The sequence below is a fragment of the Stegastes partitus genome, unplaced genomic scaffold, assembly GCF_000690725.1.
Source record: "Stegastes partitus isolate 25-593 unplaced genomic scaffold, Stegastes_partitus-1.0.2 Scaffold150, whole genome shotgun sequence".
Lineage (NCBI taxonomy): Eukaryota > Metazoa > Chordata > Actinopteri > Pomacentridae > Stegastes > Stegastes partitus.
Genome location: NW_007577881.1, coordinates 695749 through 712073, shown reverse-complemented (window position 1 = coordinate 712073; position 16325 = coordinate 695749). Strand labels below are relative to the sequence as shown.

At 41.4% G+C, this 16325-nt stretch overlaps 2 protein-coding genes across 2 annotated transcripts; one reads left to right on the top strand and one right to left on the bottom strand.

Annotated features, from left to right (window-relative positions):
• Positions 1 to 2285: 2285 nt before the first annotated feature.
• On the top strand, positions 2286 to 4268 carry prok2 (prokineticin 2). Its single transcript, XM_008279251.1, has 3 exons — positions 2286 to 2441; positions 3755 to 3880; positions 4143 to 4268. Exons 1-3 carry the CDS (start codon positions 2286 to 2288, stop codon positions 4266 to 4268), a joined length of 408 nt encoding a protein of 135 aa, XP_008277473.1.
• A 6266-nt stretch (positions 4269 to 10534) lies between these two features.
• Positions 10535 to 11650, bottom strand: gpr27 (G protein-coupled receptor 27). Its single transcript, XM_008279250.1, has one exon. The coding sequence runs from the start codon at positions 11648 to 11650 to the stop codon at positions 10535 to 10537; it is 1116 nt and encodes a 371-aa protein (XP_008277472.1).
• Between the last annotated feature and the right edge of the window lie 4675 nt (positions 11651 to 16325).

Sequence of the window (16325 nt, the reverse complement as noted above, 5' to 3'; positions counted from 1 at the left end):
GAGGATCATTGTGACATTATGCAGATGACATCCGCATTTTTTTAAAAAAACTCTTTCTCACTAAGTGACTCTCTGAGACAGCGTTTAGTGATGTAAATGTGCCGTGCAGTAAAATCTACTTCAGTATAATTGAATACAATTATGAAAATCACTACATCTTTTATCTTGTATTTGGCAACAAGAAGGGAAGACGAAGCCATCTCTCAGCTTGATGATACAACAGACGAAAACCCATCTTTGTGCTATAACAGACGAACACTGTGTCTACTCAGAATGCGCTGCATGATCAGGATGTTTGCAGAGCAGCAACGGCAGCTTCAGCGTCTGTTTTCTACAAAGGATGTGTTCAAGGACAATATTAAAGTACAGTTAGTCGCCTGCTCACAGTTATTATGTTTATTTGCATAAAATACAGCAAGAAAAAGAAGCCTTAGGTCGAAACAAGATTTAGAGATGCCTACATGTACAACAGGGTGGATAACTGAAATGTTTTTTTTTCTGTTCCAAAAAGAGAGCTGCAGCACATTCAGAATACTGAATGTTTAACAAGTTCTAACAAAAAAAACAAAACAAAACAGGAGAACTAAGCACATTAACCCTTTCTTTAAATCTTCCACCAAGTTATAGCAACAATTCTGCTGCGGGTTGTCCATGAATTATTTAAAAACCTGGAGGCAAAGCGCATCTCTGATTTACTTGAAGAATAAAAAAGTAAATTGGAAACTCACTTGGTGTCTTATATTTTAAGAACCAACTGGTTGAACCTCAGAGGGAGACCTTAGTTAACCAAAGTTGTGAAGACATCTAAAAAAATCGAAATAAAAATAGATCAATGACAGCAGAGAGTCTTCTCCAATCTGTTGTCACGCAGACAACCGCACCCCAGCTTTGTCCACTTTTTAAATAAATGAGAGAAATAAACATGCAGCGCTTTGCATGATCTTCCCTACAATCGCTGGGATCAAACAGGGCACGTATGAAACACTCCTGCATGCTGGATTCTTGACTTTCTGTGTGACTCAGTTGTCAGTGTCAGTCCGCTGAGCTGCGATGGAGACAGATTTAGCTCACAAAGTGTTGATTGGCTGTGTCAGTCAGCTACACATGAGGTGCCACCGTTGTCAAACACGTGACTTCGGGCGATTGCACTCGTCTCTTCCCTACAATAAACCGAGGCCTCCGCGTGTTGCTCACTCAGTCGTCTGCATTTGTTTGCGACACTGTTCACACATTGATCTATCGTTTTTTTGCCAATTATCACCTTTGAATTTTCTGACACATTACAGTACAGCAGTACTAATGGACTGAAAAATCATTGAGCGACACGATTAGGAGCCCTCATGAGCACGTTATCGTCATTGATTAACGTTTTAATTGCTTGTTAATGTCACTCAGTCTACAAAATAATGAAAACTGGCCGTCAAAAATTCTCAGACGTCATTAGATGTCGTGGGTTTGTCCAGAAATCTCTGAAACCTGCTAATATTTGCCTCATTATTAAAGTCAGGTCACTGGAGACACGAGGAACTTTGCTCATCCTAACTTTTTGAAATAACTCAAGTACAATAAATGGCAGTAGATCAGATGTTCATTCAACCACACAGAATAGCAGGCAGGCACGCCAAGCTGATCTAACTCAGAATCAACAATACACAGCACAACGGGCCGACGCAGTTAATCAGTAATGACATGGATGCATTGTCTCCTTGCAATAATGAACCTTGCCGCGATTCCCAGCAATCAGAGATCAGAGTGGCCTCTACCACTCAAGTGTCTATTTTCAGCAATGTACTGACCACAGAAACTCGTGTCCATGAATTAAAGCTGCTTCCTTTGTGGAAACGATTAAGAGTAGGTTTGAAAGGATATTTCAAAGCTGTGGCCTTGGAGTCTGAAAAGGTGAGAGCGGGAGGACAGGGAACATGCAAGCAATATGACACAAGACTACGCTGAATATGTTAGCATTGATCCCTGGCAAACTTGAGAATAACGGTGTGCAAGATGAGCTTTGTTTTTGGTATGAAAACATGAATTAATGATCAAGGGAAAGGGCATTGTCAGGGGGAAGGGAAAAAAAACTGAAAGGCAGGAATATTGTCATGTCAAAGTTTACCTTGGTCGTCTTGTTTTTTTTTTTGTTTTTTTTTCTTCTTCTACGGCTTCTGCGAGGCGACGCCGGCGCGAGTGAGTCAGAGAGTTTTTGAATGGCGGGCTGGGTTTATAAACCTCCGCCAGCCCCTCAACACATGAGTTTGGAGGCCACTTGGCTCTGCGGTCTGTCACGGATGCACATGAAGTTCGGTCCGTCCGCCTCAGCATCCTCTCTGTTCACCCTGGAGGGCACGGGAACACAAAGACAGCTCTTCATCATGAGGTCCTTCATCCTGCTGCTCTTCTCCCTGCTGTTGGTGTCCCACGGATCTTCAGCCGTCATCACAGGGGTAAGTGGAGGCAAAACAGGTGGACACCCTATGGGGGGAAATGGAAGGATCTTAGCATGATAGGAATATGCAGAACAAGGACAAGCTTTTTATGCCACATGGAGTGCACTGCTTAATATTTACATGAGTGTTAACTGAAGTTTCTTAGGATGACCAAGAATGCAGTGATTTTATTTATTTATTTATTTATTTATTTGAATGGACCATTTGATGAAATTGAATTAAACCCACAAAATGCGCAAAAAGAAATCTTAAAATTAAACATTTTAAATAAGAAGAAGACTTATATAATCATCCTTTACTTGTATTTTTTTTCCAAATTTGAAATCGTCAAATTATTCCCCAAATAATTGCATAGGAATTTGATTAAATTTTCAAAGTTTAGCAAAGGAAAAGTGTAAAAAATGTTATGTACTGAAACATAGAATGAAATCTATTTCATATCCTTGACATGCTAAAAAAAAGAGAGAGCGAGAGAGAAAAAAAAATGCATAAAATAAAAGTCAATCCAGACAAGCCACAAACACAGTGTGCAATCAGGCCTTTTGTGGATTGTAAAAGCATGAGGGATGTTAGATTATCATCTTATCCATAAATACATATCAATTTATAACAACCCATAAAGCTGCAGATGCATTCTTTGAATGATTCCCCAATCCAGATCACATTTTACACAACAGCCTAAAAGCATAAATCACATCCATAACCTGCTAATAAAACGGCCATTTCTGTCACGGCAGCCCTTTCACGCTGCGCTGCTGATGTGAATTGAGAGGGGAGCACGCAGCCATAAAAACAGAAAGACGATTTTCAACCGCGTCCGTCACACCAAATCACTTCTGTTCCTCTTCATTGTGCCGCCTTCATCTCATCCAAAAGTGAGAGCTGTCACTCAGCTTTCTCATCCCGCCGCTCAGAACAATAAATCACCACCAATCCTGAAGTGTTTTGTTGCGGTACGACTGCCGGTGTAATCACACACCACCATTAGCATAATAACGCTGTGGCACAGCAGATTGCTGTGGTGTATGGCACCTCTGCCGCTGACACATTTCCCACCTATCTATTACATGCCATTGCCTGCTAATATACAAATTACCACATAAGTACATTGCACACACAGGGGTATTATATAATTGCATCCATAATTACAGATTCTGCATTTTGTTGAATTTTAGACATCTGGCTGTTTGAGATAAATTGAATTTTGATTGTTGACAGTCAGTATAAGGTATAAAATAAGTCATCAAGTCAATAATGAGAAAATGTAAGAAGAATTGTTTCATCGTCTGGGTGTATTTGTGCATGTTTAGGCCTGTGAGAAGGACTCTCAGTGTGGAGGAGGGATGTGCTGTGCGGTGAGTTTGTGGATCCGCAGCCTGCGTATGTGCACGCCCATGGGTCAGGAGGGAGATGACTGCCACCCCATGAGCCACAAGGTGAGAGCTTCTCCACCTTCCCTGTTCCTGGGTGTCATCAGCGCTGTATCAGCAAATGTATTTTTTAAAATGAGGTTTTGTAAATGGAGTTGTACCTGTGGGATTTCATTGTCTGTGATTTCTTTCATATAAGAGGCCACAAACACATCGTCTATGAAGCTTTGAACAAGAACTACTCCTCCATCTGTCTGTCTTTTTATCCTCCACCGCTGCATCCGTTGCAAAAATGAAACAGATCTCACACCGTCTCCTCTACTTTCAGGTTCCTTTCTTCGGCAAAAGACTCCACCACACCTGCCCCTGCCTGCCCAACTTGTCGTGCGTCACCATAGAGGAGGGCAAATCTAAATGTCTCTCACAGTACAAGTACCCAGACTACTACCTCTGAGGACCAACACCCGCAGTTACGCTCTTTGTTACCTGCACTGTAATTATTCTACCTGCCTTTAAAAGCCTGTTATTTTTATTTATTTGGAATAAAAAGAGATCTTTAATATTTAATAATGCATCACCATGTTGGTTCAGGTTAAATTAAACTATATATTTAAAGGTAAATCCACTTGTTGTCCTCTTTGATTTTACAGAGAACAAAACATAAAGCCAATACTTTACGTCTATATTGGCTGTGCTTGAAAATAGATATTTAGCATCCAAATGCTATCAAATGACGCAAGCCTTTTTCATTATCCGACATCTCATTAATGCAACACAATAAGTATTACCTCCAGATATGACATATTTCTCTGTTCTGCGCCGGGGTTTCACGTCTCACGGTGCTCTGAGTTTTTTGGTGAGCTTCCAGCCGCCCTCCGAGGAGAAACACATGTTCCCGCGCTGCTAATGAAACGACTTGCTGAGCGGGGATGTTGGGTTACAGCCTCATTATCCAGTCATAACCAAAATGCAGATGTGACAGTAAATTTTCGCGCTTAATAGCTTTTTCTAACCACTACGTAGAAAAAGAAAAACTGTGAGAACATTTTAATTGGTGTTAAAACGAAGAGGGGAGACGGGCCTTTTTTCTCACATTCAGCTCGGCTGCGGGTCTTTATAACACAAGGAAATGGTCGGACTGCCAAGGCATGAATCACTGTCAGGCTATGATTCTAAGCATTTTTTTTTTTTTTTAAGGCTCAAGGCTAAAATTAGATTTGTTCAGCGTGTAAAGCAATGACTCACATCAATCTTATACTTTAGTAATGGATATTGGTCTTCTGTGGCTGTCGACGTGAGATCGTGAAAACAGCCTTAAAAACCCCCCAGTGGAGCGATCTGTAGTACGGCACTGGACAGTGGGAGTCTGAAAGTGAGACTTCATAAAGGAATGCCAAGTCACTGGGAAGAGACAAACATGGCAGTGACTAAATACAGCTGTGAAATGACATGTGAGAGATGACTCTAAATAAAATTGGATGGATTGAAAGTTATGAATCTAAGATTAAGTCACCTGATAAGAGCTCAAATAAGAAGCTGATTGATTGAAAAATTAATGTACAGAGAGAGATTTGCTAATTTTGATTACTGATAAATTGTGTTTATTAAGAATAAATGTCAAGCTCAACCTGGTTCCAGCTTTCTAAATAATACAATTCCCTGTTTTTCTTTAACTTATATGACAGTGAACTTAACATCTACATTTCCCACCGCAACTGAGGAAACTGATATGGTTGAAAACTTCAGAACAAATGAGTATGAAGACCTTGGGATGAAACTGTGGAGGTCATTTAGTTTTTTTGTTTTTGACATGTAAGAAATCGTGATGGACATTATTCAGCAGTTTCTCTGAGGGGCTGCAGAATAGTTTAAAAATGTTTAAAAAACAGTCAAAAAGACGTGACCTTAGCAGATCTCTAGAGTTTGGGGTTAGCAGCTCCAGGCTACGTTGGAGCTGCATTGTGGGTAATGTAGGCATCATGGTGTAACAAGAAGGAAGAATGTCATCCATCCATCCATCCATCCATTATCTATACACCGCTCAATCCTCACTAGGGTCGTGGGGGGCTGGAGTCTATGCCAGCTGACTCAGGGTGAAGGCAGGGGACACCCTGGACAGGTCACCAGTCTATCACAGGGCTACACTTAGAGACAGACAACCAAGCACACTCACATTCACACCTACGGACAATTTAGAATCACCAATTAACCTCAACATGTTTTTGGACTGTGGGAAGAAGCGGGAGAACCTGGAGAGAACCCACGCTGCACGGGGAGAACATGCAAACTCCATGCAGAAAGATCATGGGTGTCCTCACTGGGACGCAAACCAGCGACCTTCTTGCTGAGAGGCAATGGTGCTAACCACCGAGCCACCTTGCAGCTTCAGGAAGAATGCTTCAAATTAAAAAAAAAAAAAAACACAAAGAGGATCTGTTTCTGTCTGCAGCAGCTTTGGTGCATCTATTGAGAGTTCATAGGCGGAAGTGCAATGCAAAATCCATGAAGAACTCTTATTTCCTAAAAAGTAAATGTAAACAATGCAGAATCTTTGGATGCAGTCAAGACTAACATCTACAGATCAACAAACATTTCCAGCTGTCCAGAATTCATTTTAATAAAAGCCAGTAAGAAGAACAAAGGTCAATATAGATGCTTTGTGGTTAAAAAGACTACAAAAAAGGTCAATAACAAAGCCAGCAGGAGAATCCCAGGAGACAGAGTCCCGTTTCTCCTGCATCACAGCAAAAGCCTGCGTGCCCCGAAGACAACACGATGTGCCAAAAATACCCAACCTGCATTTGCGTTGCACGAGAGCACGTGCAGGTGAGGATCTTCCTGCAGCTGAAAGAGCCGTGGAAATCACACAGTGAGACCTCTGCACGCCGGCAGCAGAGCGCAGCCAGCTGTCAGGAACAAGCAGACATGTTGTGATTCTAATGGTTATGGATGCACTGAAGGCAGGCAGTGTGTTGGAGGGGAGGGAGGACTCGGTGTTGTTTGGCAGATCAGGGTGACGGAAGGGACAGACAGTTTAGAAACATTTCACTAAAGCGCAGTGATTAAATTGTGTGCCGAGAGAATCGCTCAGTCTTTAAAAGCTGCAGTTTGGTATAATCAAGGCCAATGTCAATTAATGCAGCAGCAATTAGTGAATCAATAGCCTGCTTCGGGCTTAGGGAGGGAGGAGAGGATTTAGAGTTTGATTGAGTTTGATTAAAAAGCAGGTGCTTTATATTTTGTATGTTGATTGTAATATCAGAAAATAAAAATTGCAAGTCAAAAAAAAAAAAAAAAGCAGGTGCTACGCAAACAGCCTTTTGAAACGTATCCGTTTGACTGTTTGATAAGTGTTTTGTCAAGCAGCGTGAGGCTTTCAAAAGGGAAAATCAAACCTTTAAACGAAGCGATCACGAGCAGCTCCATGGTATTTCTGTTGCCACAAACTGAAGACGTGACATGACACTGACATTACGTTTCCACCGGCTATAATTAGTTTGACAGAGGATTTTTTTTTCAGTGACGGGTAGATTGGTGGTAAATGTCAGGTTCGTGTCAGGCCAGGAGCAAAGCGTCTTTTATATTTTTTTCATTTTAACCTCAACACATGGACAAGGGCTATGGGGTTACTATTGTGGGAATGATTTTTTGCGAAGAGTTAATACTCATTCCGTATGAGCAGATGAATGCCCTTTTGTCTTTAAGCTGTTGGAAGTTGGAGGTTTCTTTTGTTTTGTTTTTATGTCAATCTGCTCAAGTTACATGCAAAAAAAAGGGAGACACACCTCATGTGGAAACGAGGAATGATCTGATTTCCATTTTTTAAGTGTACATTGTGCTTCTTGAGTGCATTTATTGCTTTTTTTAACATTCACAGATTAGTAAACACACTTGCAATTTCTTGTACACACTCACAAATCTGAGTGCAACAATTTCCCTGAGGTACCCTACCACAGGGATCAATAAAGTTCTATCTAATCTAATCTAATCTAATCTAATCTAATCTAATCTAATCTACAATTATATGAACTGAGGCACAGTTTCTCAACTCTCCCATATGCGTTTGAATATATTGTAATACCCCCGTCAAGCGATAAGCAACCCATAATCCTTTTTTAATGTAATTTTTTCATTCAGCTGATATCACTTATATTTTCTTCAGATTTATTTTTACCATTATGCAGGTCTAAAGGCTGCTCCAAAGCCCTCTCCCTAATACCAGGAAATAAATTCGATTGGAGACATATTAAATCCCCTTTAAATGATTTCTTTTATGTATCTAAAAATAGTACAATTTGAATAAAATTGAGTCTTTAGCCTGTAGAATGCAACCCCAATCTCTGGTTGTTAAAAAGCCACTGATGTTATAAATATTCAGCATTATCTTGGGTTTAAACATTACAAACTGGAAGGGTGGGGTTTAGAAATAAGTGGACATTCAGGATGCAAAGAGGGTCAGATGCATGGTGGTAAATGTCAACATATAGTACACAAGATGTTTCCACCACAACAGCTCTTTAAATGTGAACATCTTCTAATATCAAAATAGTTGTAGCCCTAAATCGAACCTTCGTGAAACCAAACTCCATTCAAAAAGCCTCCAATTTAAAGCCAGAGAACGCTTGAGAATGAAGAGAGATTTTTAGCTCTGATTTGGTCGCCTCCGGCAGATTTATTTTCTTCTGTTTTTGAGAGGAGAGAATTAACCAGAGCTGCAACTAAAAATTGGTTAGCTGCTGATAATTAAACAATCGCCAACTAGTTTGGTAATCAAATCAGTTTGATTTGTTTCTGAAGGAAATTCTCTGATTGCAGCTTCTTAAATATGAACGTTTTCTGGTTTCTTTCCTTTGTGAGAGTAAACTGAATATTTTCAGACACTTGTGAACATTTTACACCATTTTCTGAACAAACAACTAATTGATTAATCAACAATAATTGTTTGTTGCAGCCCTAAAATTAACCTTCCTCTAACCAAACTCCATTCGAAAAAACTCAGATTTAGAGGCAGACAGAGAACGTTTGCGAATTAATGCTGATTTTATCTCAGTTTTGGTCGCCTCCAGCAGACTTTAGACGTATCAAAAGTTGACTTTTTGATATTAAATTTGTTCAGTACGTGTTGGAGCTGATATATAATTTGGTTTTTGGACTAATTAAACTCATTGTGGGTTCTGGTCAGTATTTGTTCACCAGATGATGGACGTATTCATCACAAATAAAAACAGCTTTTGGCTGACTGTAAAAGATTCTTAATCTGCTGAACTAAACATGTAAAAAAACACCTTTTTTTTGGGATCTGATGCTTTTAAAACAACTCTCTCTTGTGAGTCCCTCAACTGTATGAAAACCAGACCTCTGTATCACAGTCCTGAAAAGAAAAAAAATGCACTCATCCAGTTCATTCATCCATGTAGCAGCCAGTTTGTTCAAATATGTGTGCAACCCTCCTTCTTCCTGAAAAGGAAAAAATGTTTAAACATGTACGTGACTCTCTTGTAGATAAATGCAACCTGCTCACATTCATTCCTGAAGGTTTTTAGACACTAGAAAATATAAAACATCCATCAGAGCACACAAGTGAGCCTGGAAAAAGAAAATTGCACAAACGTTCTGCACAGAATGTTCAGTATCTGACGGTTTTCTTTCAAGAATCTTAGATCTCCTCCAAGAACAGAAATGGGTCAAATAACAGCATCTTGTTAAAAACAGATGATAGAGTCCAAACAACTTATCATCCATTTCTTATTTATTTGCTAAGAAATACAAACAATGCAAACATCCTTTTCCAAAGCACCAAATTGTTCACATTTTTCAGAGTCCCAGCGTCCACATCCATAGAAAAAGAAAGCCATCTGCAATGCATCCTGCAGGGAACGTGAACCAACCCATTTCTCAACACGGCTGATGAACGAGAATAAGAATTTTTGCAAAATACTTTTTTTTTTAAAGTGACTTTTAACACTTTTTCCAACACGTAGAATTCTAAGAGATTATGAAATATACAACATATCTGGTTTAAAAAAAAAAAAAAAAGCAGAAGCGGTAAAGGGGGGTGAGTTGGAGCTTTACAGTATTTACAAATGTGACATTACCCTCATTAAAAATATACTGAGATCTGTATCTCAACTGTGGTATCCAAATGATTAAGTGTGTCACAAGATTAAGTCCGGCCGGCTGATAAAATAGTTTCTGCAGCGTTTCTGTCCTAAGTCTCCCGGTGGGTAAACAACCTCGAATGTTGGAGTAGAATTTTAAAAAATATACAAACAAAATAGCCAAAAAGTGACATTCGTGTGAAATACACTAGTGTGCTGGGGGGAAAAAGGAGATGAAATGAGCCTTGGTGAGTCTCCAAATAACATGTTTGACACATGTGCTGTGACCTATGAATGTCAGCTAATGCATGCAGAGGCATAAATTAAAAGGTGGCTGATGTCTTGCTGGTGTGGCAGAAAACCTCCAAAATCTTTATGAAAATCTCACATTATGCTTCACAGTCAACTCTAACATGTCTCATGTAGCTTCTACACCTTTTTCAGATTAAAAGAGCTGGTAAACCATTTGCCACAAATGAAAAGAAATGCAGGTAAACTGAGGTTGGTCCCCCTCTCTCTCTCTCTACATCCTTTACAAACACATGTTGGGGAGCACTCTGTGTACATTCTGAAAGAAGATGTAAATTAGTCTTTGGCAGTATTTGGGGTTGGCCAGTACGGTTCAGATGACACAGTATGGCTCCATGGGTGTCTGTGTTCCCAGGCAGCAGGGGAAACAGGCTCTCAGTCTCATCCGGAGCTCCTTGTTGAACAGGAAGCTGATGATGGGGTTCGCTCCCGCCTGGGCGAAGCTCATCCACACCGCAGCGGTCAGGTAGAGCTGCGGCACCGGAGAGCCGCGCACGAATATCCTCAGGTAGCAGGCGCTTATGTAGGGAGCCCACAGGACGAGGAAGGTCAGCGTGATCATGTAGTACATCTTCCCGATGCGCTTCTCCATCTTGAACTCGTCCAGCACCAGCAGCCTCCTGTTGCCGGGGTGCGAAGCCTGCCGGATGCCCACCAGCGTCGGCGGCGTCGGTCCGCGGCCGAAGCCCGCGATCCAGTTGGCGGCGGCCTGTCCGGTGGCTCCGGGGCCGTGGAAGGTCCAGTTCTGGCTGATGGCCGGGACCAGCTGAGCCGGCTTCATCTTGCGGTGGTCGTAGACGAAGCACAGCATCTTAATGTAAACCACATGGGTCGTGCCCACGATCACGGCCAGCATGAGCATGAAGCCCAGCGTGTCGTTCGCCTTCACGTAGCGGTGCTCGAAGATGCACTGCTCCTCCTCACGGATGAACTTGTAGGTGCCCACGTCGAAGACCGGCGGGAAAGCCATGGCCACGGAGAGGGTCCACACCATGCAGATCACCGCGACGCACGTACACAGGTTCATCCGCTTGGAGTAGAAGCGGTGGTGGGCGATCGCCATGTACCGGGTGACGCTGACGCAGAAGAGCAGGAAGGCGACGTGGAAGCAGAAGAGCACCGACATGAAGGCGACGATCTTGCAGCTGAGCGCGCTGTACGGCCACGAGGAGCCGCCGCCGATCGATGCCATCACGAAGGGGAAGCAGACGGCGGAGCGCACCACGTCCGCCAGGCACAGGTCCAGCAGGAAATAGTAGGGAGCCTTGTGCAGCGAGCTGTCCTTCAGCAGCAGCAGCGACAGACACGCGTTGCCCAGCAGGCTGATGCCCATGATCAGACCCAGGGAGGCCAGCTTGACCGCAGAGGCCGTGGACGCATAGTTCTGTAAGGACGGGCTGCTCTCCCCAAACTCGCTTGTGTTTGCCATCTATGCAGCCGAGGTAGCGCGTATTCCCACATCAATTCATCGACGAGCGGTAGTATCCTGCCAGGGCTGAATGGAAGAAAAAATAATAAAAAAATCAACACGATCCGCCGCCCCTGTAACAGAAAGAAGAAAAAAAAACAACAACCTACTCCATCCCGATGTGCTGTAATCCCCACCAAAACCAAACAAAAATCATTTCGTGTCTCGTTTTTTCTTCTTGTCCTTCATCTCACAAGTGTCCGGTGCAAAAAGCGCCTCTGTCCGTCCTCCCATTCTCCGCTGAATAGAGGCAGGATGCTTCAGGTCTACACACCATGTCGGAAGGCATCCGCTCAGCAGACGACAAGCGGCTCACAAAACACATCTCAATTTCCACCGATGGCGGAGGTCTCCCGTTCGTCTCCAGGAATACGGCGGCGGCGGCGGCGGACGGTGCTGTGCGGCGGCATGGCGCAATAATTACGCATCCACAGCCTCGTCTAGAGCGCCGCTAAAACACGGTGCAGCCGACATAAAGCAAACATGTTTGCGAAAGCTGAGCGGGAGGTCGGAGGCGCGCAGAGGTTGGGAGCGTCAGGACGGATCTGTCGGTGCATCTGAGCAGCAGCAGCAGCAGCAGCAGCAGCGTCTCGCCTATGCGACGCACGTCCGCTTGCATGTAGTGAAGCAGGCCTGGGATCAGCCAGGAGCCTCATCTGCTGCTGCTGCTAGTGTGCTGCGATCTATAGGGAGCCAGTCTCCAGGCTCTGATGCAAATGTAGACAGACTGACATGGATATCCTTGATTGACATTGCGCAACGCTTGATATGCAGCTTGTTTGAATAATTCTGATTATGGAAATATCGTCTTTTACAACATATCCATATGCAATAATCATTCTAAGTAAATCACACACAGGAGGCAATAGTCCCATAAAACACACTTGATTGCTTATAATGTCAATAAGTGTGCACACAGGCCATCCATCCTTCCACATCTTATTTCCTGACGTTGCATGTAATCTAGTGTGCTTGTGGGACTGTATTGGAAGGCAAACATAAGGAAAACCTATCAGAAATCACTTCCATCATATATGTATCTGACACACCACGTACAAAAAAGTGTATTTGAATTAAAGTTTGGTTTCCACTGAGTCTCGTTTCTCTTTCTGCTTTGTTGAAGGCAGTTTAGACTTAGATTTAGACTGACTTTGTTAATCCCAGAAGGAAATTCAGGTGTTAGAGCAGCATGACTATTCAATAAAGGGGCTAAACATGGCAAAAGACAACACAGAATATTAGTTTAGGGCATATAATGAAGGTAAAAAAGTAAAGTAAAGTAAATTTTTTTTTTTTTTAAATACAGAAAATATAATACAAAAGAAAGTCAACTAAATTTACAAGAATACATAAGAGATGCTTTTCTTTATCAACTTGAAATGACATTGCTCAGTGTTCTAGTGTCTGCAGCAGCTCAAATGATGTTTTTGTGCAGTAGGAAGTCAGAGTAGAGAAAAGTAGAGAACAGCAAGTCTAATGACACAAATCATGCTTTATGTTTTAGGTTAGGTAAGTTATGAATAGTTCAAGTACTTAAAATTAAGTTTCAGCCATATGAGCTGTTCATTTGAGATGAATCTAATGATTTGAGCACATCTCACTTAAATCTGTGGCACTAATTTGATTACACTTAATGCAATTTTATGCTGCCGATGGAAACAATTCATTTAATTTAATTCTCTTTTTTCAGCTTCTTCACACTTACAACTTGTCATTTCAATTCTTATTTCTACCACACAAATGATTTTTTTGCATCACCGGATTTAAAAGCACACCAGAGTCAATGAATCAGGTCGTGTGTTGTTGGTCTTTACGCACAGATTCCAGACTTTGTGTGGCTTGACTGTTGTGTTTACTGTGACACACTGAATTAGACTTTGGCACCCTTTAATCAAACAGATGGCTTTGCTTCCAGGGCTGCAGAGAAATTAGATTACACAGTAATATGAAGCAAATTAGCCATAACGACAATGATTCGTGTCTGTATGCACTCTAAATGTTTAGGCAGTAATGACAGCTTCTGATGAAATTATGTTCAACCAAGAAACTACTTAAGGACTTTAAATCCCAAACTCACAGTGGAGAAAAGATATCCAGCCAAATTAACTGAGTTAACTTGAATTTTCTTTTAAATCAAATCAACTCAGAAATTTCCATTTAAATTGCGCACACTATCAGGGTGGTGCAAATATCAACACTATTATGTCAACGGAACTCATCAAAACACCTAAAAAGGTTTCTCTAAATCAGTAAATACACATTTTTCTTTTGCAACTGTGCATTTAATTAAGTCCTACTTGTAAGAGTTTAGGTCATGTGATTAAGTTTTGCTGTGATTCAGTGGCTGTTTGAAAAAAAAAAAGAATGACTCAGTGTTTTACTGAATCACAGTCAACACACACAAGTCAGGATGAAAGGTACACACAGACAGACAGAGCAGCTCTGACAAAGTGGGTCATTTTACAGAAATGTCAGAGGGCTCGACCAAAACAGTTTGACCTCTTCCCCCCCTTACATAAAGCTTGGCGATAAGGTTATTTGTTGTCTTAAACAGCACCACCTGGTGACACACCCGGATAAAGAACTATCAGATAGAAAGTCTCATGTTTACATATTCATGGTCTCTCAATAATCAAATCTTGCTCTCAGCAGGGCTTGTGTACTTTGAACCTCACTTGCCGTCATGTGACGAGGCTCCACCTGCAGCAGTCGTTCACCAGCAACCAGCTCCAGTTCAGTCAACATAGAGGCCTTATGAAGCTGTGTTTGGAACAGATATTTACCCTAGTAGGAGAATTAACACTCACGATCCTGCAACCACATCTTCTAGTCAAGTCAGAATGAAGCAGTTAATGAAGTATTTTCATGCAGAAAGGCCACACAGATATAATAAATCCAAATAAAACTGCTGGATCAATGCTATGGTTTAGTCTGTCATATGGCTATGATCAGGCTGGTCAGGTTTGGATCACAGATAAATACGTTGTGCATCCCTGTTGATGGTTAAAAGTGGTGATACTATGTGCATTTCATGCTTGGGACAAAAATTGTATTTTTAAATTGTCAGGTTTGGGATTTAAATAGTTTAGGATGTGGTTGGTGCAGCTGCGGTTAAAGTTATTATCCAGCAGAGATTTATTGAAGATCAGCACATCACATTATAATGGGCACATTTGTCTTACAGTAGATTGAGTGTGTTCATTGCCTCGCAGCAGTAACTGACTTGTTGAAGCTTGAAAAGTACCAAAAGGAAAGTATCCTGAAAACCAGGCAACAAGAGGCTGCAGACTGAAGATAGCAAAATGAGAAGATGTCTCACTCTGAGGAAAAAAAATAAAAAAATAAAAAATAAGCTTACCTACTTCCTGGTCTGGCCAAGTGGGCATTGCTGGTCCCAGGTTTTCGTAGACACGCCCTGCATTACACACCTTTCTTCGCCATAATATCCTGTGTAAAAACTTTCATGTATGCTTTTTGCTGCTCAAGCTTTACAGGGACGTTGTGATGCAGGTGAGTTTGCTTGTCTGATTAAAGCCAGCAGCCTGTTAAAAAAAAAATAATTTACACAAGTCCTCACCTGAATTTGTTCCTTGCAGAGGCCATCTTGTCCTGGAGTTTAAAGAGGGGGGCACACCTCTAAAGCAGCTCTTCTATAGGTTCACTGAGTAGGTGGGGTCTCAAATATGATTGGACTACAGGTGTGTCCTGATGTTGAAACTGGGAACACACCCCCTTCCTTATGTCTAAGAGTGCACTTATAGAGAAATAAGGGAATAGTCTGACTATTGAATGCAATTTGTGAGGACAGTTTTTTTTCTCTTGCTATGTTAATTTATTTTTTCTTCATTTTGGAGGTTTGTTTAGAATAGAATAGAATAGAAAAATACTTTATTTATCCCAGTCTGGGAAATTACTGTTAAATTACTTGTTTAAATAAACAGCTCACTATTTTCCAGTACATTTTGATGTTTGTCCTCCACATGCCTTACAGTGCTACCTGCACCAATCCTTGCAACACCAGTTTAATGATGACAATGCTCACATCACTGCATGCAAATGTTCCACTGAAAACAATTCCTCCATCACTGATTTGGGAGGGACACTGTCGCTGCATCCTGGGCTCCGTTCGGTGATTGGTTTAAAGAAATACAAACAAGCTAGAGTGGTCTTCCTCCCTATAGCTGCATGATAATAAGGTGCAGGAAGACTGTAGCTCTGTGCTGCAGGATGATCTGTCACTGATATCCCCTAAAAATCAGTGCAGGCCAACAGTCATTTTATTTTGCTCACATACTTACTTTACTCATTCGCTTATACAGGCATGACTGTCAAGTAAAGGCACAGCACGATGAGTCATATATAACACACTATTATGACTTCCTCAACTAATAAAACAATCAAGTTATACTTTCTTGATTGCTGATAATACTTTTTTTTTTTTTTAAACTTGCCTGCACTTTTTTTTACTTGATTTTTTTCTACTTTCCTTTCTTTTTTTTCTGATTCTGATTCTGATTCTGATTATTGTATCCATTATGGTTTAAATCTTCTTTTTTTTCACTAAATGCTCTAGAAAAATTGTGGGCACTTTATTCAACTTGTCTGTACTGTTTTTTGGGGGGCTTTTTGATGGTAC

Coding starts and splice junctions, on each gene's coding strand:
- prok2 (XM_008279251.1), top strand. CDS start 2,286: ATGCACATGAAGTTCGGTCCGTCCGCCTCAGCATCCTCTCTGTTCACC. Junction 2,442..3,754: donor CTTCAGCCGTCATCACAGGG/GTAAGTGGAGGC, acceptor GTGCATGTTTAG/GCCTGTGAGAAGGACTCTCA. Junction 3,881..4,142: donor GCCACCCCATGAGCCACAAG/GTGAGAGCTTCT, acceptor CTCTACTTTCAG/GTTCCTTTCTTCGGCAAAAG.
- gpr27 (XM_008279250.1), bottom strand. CDS start 11,650: ATGGCAAACACAAGCGAGTTTGGGGAGAGCAGCCCGTCCTTACAGAAC.